The 9,684-nt window shown below is 33.7% G+C and overlaps 1 protein-coding gene across 3 annotated transcripts in view; it reads right to left on the reverse strand.

The window, feature by feature from the left end:
• The window catches only part of LOC106457768 (neuroglian-like), a 97,792-nt gene that overhangs the window by 44,064 nt on the left and 44,044 nt on the right, over positions 1–9,684 (reverse strand). For all 3 annotated transcript variants that reach the window (XM_013917212.2, XM_022383781.1, XM_022383782.1), the window contains exons 3-5: positions 8,685–8,896; positions 6,072–6,259; positions 3,332–3,485 (exon numbers count right to left, since the gene is read on the reverse strand). In XM_013917212.2, coding sequence (XP_013772666.1) covers positions 3,332–3,485; positions 6,072–6,259; positions 8,685–8,887 — 545 coding nt within the window. In that variant the 5' untranslated portion in view covers positions 8,888–8,896. The remainder of the gene's footprint in view (positions 1–3,331; positions 3,486–6,071; positions 6,260–8,684; positions 8,897–9,684) is intronic.

Raw genomic sequence — 9,684 nt, forward strand, 5'->3', positions numbered from 1 at the left:
CATCCACCCTTTATAAAACTAAACTTTAACGTCCGTTTGAATGTGAACACTTTCAATTTCTATATATGACATGACCCTGATCTTAAAGCTACATTTAACTTTAGTGATGTATATATTAAAATACAATTCAAGAACGCAACGGATTACATTTCAAGATATTTTCGCTTCATTGTTTTGTGGTTGCTGACAACTTTCGCCAATTTACATATCATGATGTTAAGTTCTTATTCTGTAACTGCATATTTATTTATACTAATATATATACATATTGATCTTAAAGGAAAAAACAAACAAACTAGGTTTTTAAAGTTGGTACAGCATGCAAAAAACAAAACAAAAGTTACTGCATTCATTGTTAAATTTACCAGCAAAATATGACACGGGGTCACGAGTTATTCAGAAACTTGGATTCCTACAGTTGTAATTCACATACAATGACTCATAATTTAATAAATTTTTATGACAATTAATAACAAACAAACTAAACATTTTTACAATCACACATAGTTTTAGCTAATTTAAGTTGTTCTAAAACAGAGGCGTCGCTAGCCGAAATGCCTAGTTAGCTAAAAAAATGAGGCCCGATGGGTTCTATTCATACCAATATTATAAATCAAGCGAAAGCAAATAATTTCAACATATAGCTCAATAAATTGATAGACTTAATAAATAAAATAAAATAAAATAGAGTTAAAAATTTATTTACGAAAAATATTATATATATATATATAAAGGGGCCCGGTCAGCTTTAGCTAATCGTTAAATCCGCTCATGATCGCTAGATGCTAAAAAGATTCGGGGCTCGGCGCTTATGTGCCCGGGAATTTTCGGTGTTTTAGTATGATATCGATCACAGTTTTCCATTCTGATTTTTTCGAGACAACAACTGGGGATTTGGGGCACGGGCCCGTATGTCAATGGCTAGGGACGCCTCTGTTCTGAAATATCTCGTCACAATTTTACTAAGCTAGAATCAACTTTTGATGATAAGTCAGCAGATAACAGCAATGATGGATCTGTGATCGGAACGAAAGACCGTGCATTCATTATTAAAGTTTGTTGAGTGTTAATATAATAGTTAGGTTATTATTCACTTACTAAGCAAAACGTTTTGCTAGTGGTATGTAACATGAACATTTATCGTATACTGAGGTCATGAAGATGAAGCGTAGTTTCGCAACCTTTAGTGGATAAAGGTCGAACACGCCGTTTTGGAAAACTATATATTTCTCAGTTTACATTTTAAATTGATCCCAAGATGATTTGGCGTCACGTATCAGTCCTGATTTTGAATAGCACGTCTGAATAAAACCATAACAACTCATAAGTTGAGTAAACATTACGGTAAACTTGTTTATTTATCATAATAATATGACAAGTAGAAAGATGATTGTATTTTTTTATCCTAATCAAGATTAAGACAGAACATTATATTTATAGATATCTACATTCACAAAGGAAGTGTGTAAGTGTAATACATGTAATCAATAAATATTGAATAAAACAAAAATAAATTATAACATAGGTTGTAACAAAAACCCATGATACTAGTAGCCACTCCAGAAATAACAAACAAATAAATTCCTGATCAGAAATTTCTAATATACTGTTGTAACATTGTTTTCCGTTGAGAGGGTTCTTTTGAATTATTTGGTGAAAATAATGCTAAGTTCAGTCCAGAAGAGTACAGTCCACGTAACGATAACAAATTAGTTTATTTCTAACATAACATTTGCTATAGGCTATTAATACTATCACTTGTCCAAAGTTTAACTTGTTGGCCCAAGTTCACCAATGACGTTTTCACTTTCAAATGAAATTTACTTTTTGGACAAACAGCTGGCATATACCCTTTACACTTAATAAAAGTAAGGTTATGCACATTGGTTATCACAATAACTGGGAAAACTTTGAGTGACGTCAGTGAGGAAAAAATGTGGACATAGCTATTTCCAAATCTTTAAATTCTTCAAGACGATGTACGTTAGCTTGAATAAAGTAAATAGGATATTACATTGTATACATAGAAATGTCGAGTATGGGTCAAAGGAAGTCGTCGGTTCATTCTGCAAAATAATGGTTCGGCCTTACCTGGAATGGTTTGGTCATTTTATTTAAGTTAATAAAAGACATTGGATCATTGGAGGGGATTAAGAGAAAAGCTACCAGGATGATTCCAGGGTTTAAGGGTTTATAGTACGAAGATAGGTTAAAATCTCTTTACATATTTTTGTTGGATAGAAGAAGGGTTGGGGAGGGTATTATTGTGGATTTAATATTATTAAAGGCTTGGAATCCATAAATCCAGCTAACATTTTCATAAAAAACGTAGTAAAACTAGAGGATACAAGTTGAAGATGTAGGAAATTCTGAAATAATTCCAGTTAAAACAACGCTATTTTTCTTATAAGGTGGAATACACTGTCTTTAGGTGTTGTAGTAGTTGCAACAATGAAAATGCTTAAGAGGAGATCGGATGAGTATTTTAGAGATCAGGGTTGGATATAGGAAGAAAAAAAAAGGTTTGGAGCAGGATGGTAGTAGAATATGGGATAACATAGATGGTCAATCGGACCCTTATGTCCCATGGAAATGAAATGAAATATCTTAAAAACTCTCTTCACCCAATATCTTATAACAATCAATTTACATAAGTAACATTATTTATTTATAATTAAAAATAATAATAAGTTGGCAAACAACCATTTATAGGGATTTCTTTTGTCGAAAAATGTAGTAGGTTTCTCCAAAATAAACCAAAACATGATGCTTTGAAACCGTTGTTTGTCAATTTATTAATATATTAGCATAATGTGTTTCCATACACAGATATAATTACAATTAACTTTGAGTTACAAAAATATTTTAGAGAAAATAATTTCATGCTGTAACAATAGATGATAACGTTATAAATGATGATATCTTATTAGAAACGTTCTTTTCTTTTTTCTTTCGCTTAATTGATAAAGTACTTGCGTGGTAAATGAGGGTTACAGGGTTCGATCCCAGAACACCCAGGGATCGTGTTGGCTATCATAACAATATTTTGAGATGAGTATTCCAATACATATGTTAGAGTCGCAAGTAGACCTAACTCTTAAGTAAAAATGTTTTTATATCTTAACAGTGTTCCAGTAATACATTTAACAACAGAATTAACAGATGCTACAAATATATATAAAATAGAAATGAAAGAAATATGCTATACTAATAAAAGGTAACACGTGACTTGACCAAAAAAGTACCCACAAAAGTCAAAATTACTTGTAAGTGAAAACTTCATCATTATATATGACAAGAAAACAAACTAATACAGTGTTACAATGACTACCTGTTGATATTACGAGGCTCACCGCTGTTGGGCTGTATCATCCAAAACACGTAAGGCTGCGGATGCCCTTTGGGCGGATAACAATTTAAACTGAGAGGAGATCCTTCCTTGACTTCTATCTTTTTTATTTTTTCTTTTGGAAAAAAGTTTAATTCTGGAAGAAAGAAAAAAAATTGTTTTAAATATATACTTACATTCTCAAATTTTGTATTCATCTTTATATTTTTGAGAATGCAAGTGTGCTATAGATAATTAAAATAATTATATTTCTGGTGAACGTCATTGTAAATGTTTTATTATTATTATTTTGTCAGTGCGTTTGTTTTCCTTTATAGCAAATAAGCAATTTTTGCTTTATTTTGGACAACAATAAAGAACTTAATATTATTTATTATTCATGACGTTTGTATCAATTTTGTTTGCTTGTTGTATAGCACAAAGCTACACAATGGGCTATCTGTGTTGTGTCTATCATGCGTATCGAAACCAGATTTATTGATCTTTGCATGACTTTAACAATGAGAAATTAACATGAAGTTTATATTTTTAAATTGATATATATATATATATTTTAATTGACATGATTATTCTGAGGAGGTCAATATACTAACTACTCATCCGAATACAATACAGCCACCTCTTTTGGCTTAACTATAAATAGAGTTGATCAATATAACTGGAAATTGGTCAAGCAAGATAAGATAACTTTCACTATTTATTTTGACTATATATCACATGTAACAAAGAACACAATATATCTTATATAAACACAGAATAACTCCTTGAATGTTTTATATTTATTTATTACAAAAATTAAACGTCGTATCTCCCAATTTTGGTATTATTTATTAGATATTTGTAATACTTAAATGATTCGATATTTTCCCTCCCAAAATATTTAACATAGTATACATTTTAAATTAAAATACAGACATAAGTATCAGTTAGAAACTAAACTGTCATTTTTTTAAATTCGGACACTGCCCCCCTCCCCTAAAGGCTAAAACTGAATTTCAGCGTACACTCTTGCCTTCCCCGACATATTATTCCATGATAATGAATACTCAGTAAATTTAATCACTTTTAGAGCAACTAAGAGTACTTGTTGATTATTGATATCTGGCCATATTTCCGTTGTAGGTCAAAATATTGTTAAGTCCTTGGTCATTTGTTAATTTTCCGTACAAATTCTTTCCGAAAAACTTCACCAATACAAGTCCTTTCTTAAATCAAACTAGTTTATTCTTTCTCAATACAACTTTGCAATACACTTAATTTCCACGGTCACGCTATAATTCACAACGAACGACACACGCGCTCGACCCAACTGTCCGTCTCTATCTCTGTCTGCATTTCAACTGCCGTCACTTCTTGGCGGTCTTATATACAAGAATACCGCATATCTAGTAAACACTCGAGGCTTCACGAAGGGACACGAACGTTCTAGAAGCTCATGACGTGTTACTATAGTCACGTGACTTCCGCTGTCGTAACAATATTTACCTGACGGCGTATACATCTGGCAGAGAAGCTGGACGGTGATCAACAGATGCCGAACGTTATTAAAATTGGGACACTGACATTTACAAATTCTGTCATTCACTAGACTCTGACGTTTATAATACTCTTCAATTACTTTCTGTAAATTTTGATGCTAGAAACGACGTACACTAAATAATACACAAGTAATGGTGTGTACCGGTAAAATAGCAAACACAGTCACTATGAAATACAGACATATAAAAGTTACCATGATTTTTATTTTATATACATAATACGCATTTCTAGAATCCTCCCCGTACCAAGAAGTCATGCGGTAAAACTATATATGCACTCGACAACTGATTGTCCTTGAATTTTAAAAGCTGTGTGGAAATATTGAAGTGCTGTCACGTGCAACTTCACGTCGCTAGATCATCTTCGTAGTGACTTATGCCCCCTATATTGCCCGCACAACCAAGCCCCTTAATGAAAAACGACAGCTATTGTGCAGTTGAAAATATATTTAGATCCAATGTTAAAACATGACAGTCATAGCAGTTAATGCCAATTCTAAGAGCCTGCACATATATCTTCCTCCTCGTTTCTAAACATTTTTCACAAAGAAGTCGCGACCTCTAGAATTGGCGTTTGAAATAAACCCCCGGTTACACTATAGATATACTTTCCAGTATATAAAAATATTATTGTGTAACATGGTTTATTAAGAATCTACGTTTGTAAAGACGGGAGAGTGGAATTCTTTTTAATCATCTATATTTCTATTAGGCGCATAACTTTGACGTGAAACCAACTTTATTTTTAGACATATTTGTATTTGATAATAACTAAGAGTGAAAAGATAATGGTTGCAATATAAGTAAGCCTACGATAAATAACCCTCTAGAAAGAAACTATTAAAATGGTCGAACTAAATAAAAATTACGAACAAAACAAACAATAACTTATTACAAGAGAAATGGTTGTAATAAAATGATAATTGTTTCAAAATAAATATATTTGTTTAACATGCACAAACTCTCACAAAAATAAACTATTACAAAAAATTGAACACGATATTCATAAAAGTAAATTTAATAGAGATTATATTTTCATCACAAAGTTATAATTTTAGTACAGGTTCAAGCTGGAAGGACGTGTTTAGTTTTGATCAGTTTTGTGGCCGTAAGTTTAATTGTAATCAAGACTACACGTTTTTCTTTGTGCTAAGTTTCATCTACACAGCCAAAGACTGTCTTACCTGATTTCCTTAGGAAAATACTGTTAGATAATGATACGCCATGTGTATTCTTTGCAAAACATTGATACCTTCCTTCATCCGAAGCTTGAGGAAAGGAGAAATTCAGTGTACCTACTCCTCTAAGTTGTGTCACTCTTTCTCCTACGAGGTCAAGGTCAAAACGTTTTCCATTTTTTGTCCAGTGGTACCTATTGGTGAGTTTTAGGAAAGAGCATTTGAGATGATTAGTAAACTTTGCCTCCCTGTCTACGGCCCTGCTATAAAACATCTTTTATTACCAGTACGGACAAATAGCAATTCATATTGTTATCACTCGGTCCATATAAGATTTGTGCTAACCAAAAGAAGCTTAGAAAACACACTTATTTTAAGTCATAACTTACTAACCAAATCACACTTGCATCGCTTAGCTACTTTTATACTAGAGCATGAATAAAAAAGGCCAATTAAATATCAAAAACTAACGTCGTAACACAAATTAAACTTTTTTTTTCTCATCAACTCAAAGTTAGTTCACAAAAAATACCTGCTTAAACACTACATCGCAGAAAAGAAAATATAAAGCCTTGGCCAAAATGTTTGCATATTTTGTAACAAATAAGATCATTGTTATTAAGATGGAATACAAATACACTTAGCGCTGTCAAACTAAGAAATGCATGTTATATTAAATATCTACATATGTAATTTGTTTGTTTGTTTTGAATTTGGCGCAAAGCTACACGAGGGCTATCTGCGCTAGCCGTCCCTAATTTAGGGGTGTAAGACTAGAGGGAAGGCAGCTAGTCATCACCACCCACCGCCAACTCTTGGGCTACTCTTTTACCAACGAATAGTGGGATTGACCGTCACATTATAACGCCCCCACGGCTGAAAGGGCGAGCATGTTTGGTGTGACGGGGATTCGATCCCGCGACCCGCAGAGTGCGAGTCGAGTGTCCTAACCACCTGGCGATGCCGGGCCAGTGTAATTTGTATAGTGAGACAGGATCTATGGGCATCATGAACGATTCACTAGAACAGCAAATAATTTTATCATATATCTGTAGAAAAATGTGCAATTCAGCATTTCACCTATCACAATAAAACCTTACCAAACATATATAGTGGAAAAATATAACATCAAGTTATTATAAATAGTATATGTAACCTTATATCAGTTCATAGTAAACATTCAGTACTTGGTTGGTTCTCCTCGTACTCCAATAACCTCCGCAAGGCAACGCGGCATGCTGTCAATAAGGTTATTGATGTAATCCACCGTGATTTCATCCCAACTAGTCACTAGAAGTCGTTGAAACTCAGCTACAGTAGCTGGTTTAGGGTCGTCTTTAGAAGTTTTCTGGCTCAGTTCTACCAAACAGTTCTCAATGGGATTATAATCTGGAGACTTTGCTGGTCATGGCAGTCTTGCAACATTCTCCTGGTCGAGATAATTCTGTACAATACGTGCACTGTGGGAAGTGGTATTGTCATCCTGGAATACAAATTTATTGCCAAACCTTGCCCTAGCATATGGCAGAAAAGTCGTCACCGTGTGATACCTGTAGAAGGCGCCATTGACGTTTCCCTGGTGGATATGAAGAGCAGATTTTCCACTATTATGAATAGCTGCCCAAATATATACTGCACCACCTCTTGTGTGTTTCCTGTAGGAAAGACAGTCTTTCCTCATCTGTTCTCCAGGCAAACAACGAATACAAGTCCTGCCACCAGCCTTAACAAGCCGGAAACAGTACTCATTTGAAAATATGACATGTCGCCAGTGTCCTAACTGTAACTTGGCATGCTGTCTTTCCTAAGTAGCATAGTGACGGTGAGTTCTGTTTAATATTGGTTTGCAGATAGCCCTTCTTGCAAAGTAACCTTGTTTGATCGGTCTCCTGTTCAATGTTCTTCTTGATATCCTGAAACGAATATGTCCATGCCATTTCTTCTGTCATAAGGTGTTACAAGACTGCTTTTGTCCTTGACGTGTTAACGTGATCAAAACACTGTCATCTGGGCAGTAGGTTTTCTGAGCCTATCAGTAGACTTTCCTGAAACAATGTTTTCTGTAGTTCGATGATGTTTCAGGATTCTGGATACAGTACACTGGGGGTACCCTACTGTTCTGGCATTGTTAATTTGTTTCATACCATTTCTGGACAGTCGAACAATTTGGCGGTCTAAAACTTCTGGCACGTGACGAGGCATGACTCTACATCAAGTACAGAGAAATTGTTTGAACAAAGCGTTGATCTGTTTCGAAAAAGATTATACCAAAAGCACACCATTTTATACAAACAGGCGTGTATATGTGTTTTGATTAACAAATGCTCAAAACAACTCACACATGATTGTCCGATCATACGCTACCTTCTCTGTTACTACTCAGGCATTTACTCAATAACTACTCTAAGCATGTAGACAATAACATTAATATAAAACATTCTGCAAACATTTTGGCCATGACTGTAGGTAACCAGGTATAAAAGACTTATATCACTCAGGACATTTAAACGGCAGAAAGATCACTGCTAGTACTCCGAGCTAGGAATGACAAATGAAATTACTATATTAATAATAATCACAACAAACAGGAGTATACACTTTACAACAAAGTATACTTACAGAGGCTGTGGATCCCCTTCAGCCTCACACTTCAGGGTTACTGGAATAATGGGCTCGCCTTTTGTGAGCACCACGTGATAAAACTGTTCTGGTTGTGATGGCTGAACAACCATGGTTGGAGGAGATGGAATATAGAGGACGTCGTTAGCTCTACAGATTTCCAGGAGAATCGCAAGGAGAAGTGTTAATGATAAAGTGACCATCTTGCAGTACTATAAGCAAAATAAAAACAAACAAAGAGATATTTCTGAAATAAGCAGATACAAAATCCGTTTTTAAATTGAAAATAGCTGCATTAGCAATGACTTAATTTTCTCAGTTTTGGAGATCACATTTCAACCAACTATGCTATGACAATATAGTTGAAACTAATATTCTCAAACGAGTATCTTTCGTACATATAAAATTAACATCATATAAACTAGAGCACAATATGAAGACAACCATTGTGAACATTAATTTGCATCTATTACGTTAATTTAATGTTGATACAGTATATACGCAAGCTTCCATTTCGAAACAAATATTGCAGCAAAGAGACTATAAAATAAAATTGCACCGAAATTGATCATACTCTTCTACGTATATTACTTTTATGTTTGGATAAAAAAAATGCATAATATTAACGTTTATAATAACAGAATGATAATAAATGCAACTCTTCTAGATCGATAATTTAGTTAACGTCAAAAATTTATAGAAGTTTAGCAGTTTTGCCACAAACATAAGTAACTTACCAGAAATATCCCAAACCAATCATGCTTTCACTGAGATTCGTCTTACATTTAAGAGTTATGTAATTCTGAATATATCGTTGTTCTATAATGAATCAAGTTTTTAATTTCTCACAAATATACATTTCCTTCCTTTTTGTAATATAGACACATGCAATGATCATTAATTTTTTTTAATTGTGTTTAAGCGCGTCTAAAATTTTATATGTTGCACGCTTTTCGTAACTTTATTTTTTAATTTTACTCAGTTTGATTTGTTTGTTTTG

Source organism: Limulus polyphemus, unplaced genomic scaffold (genome assembly GCF_000517525.1).
Source record: "Limulus polyphemus unplaced genomic scaffold, Limulus_polyphemus-2.1.2 Scaffold371, whole genome shotgun sequence".
Classification (NCBI taxonomy): domain Eukaryota; kingdom Metazoa; phylum Arthropoda; class Merostomata; order Xiphosura; family Limulidae; genus Limulus; species Limulus polyphemus.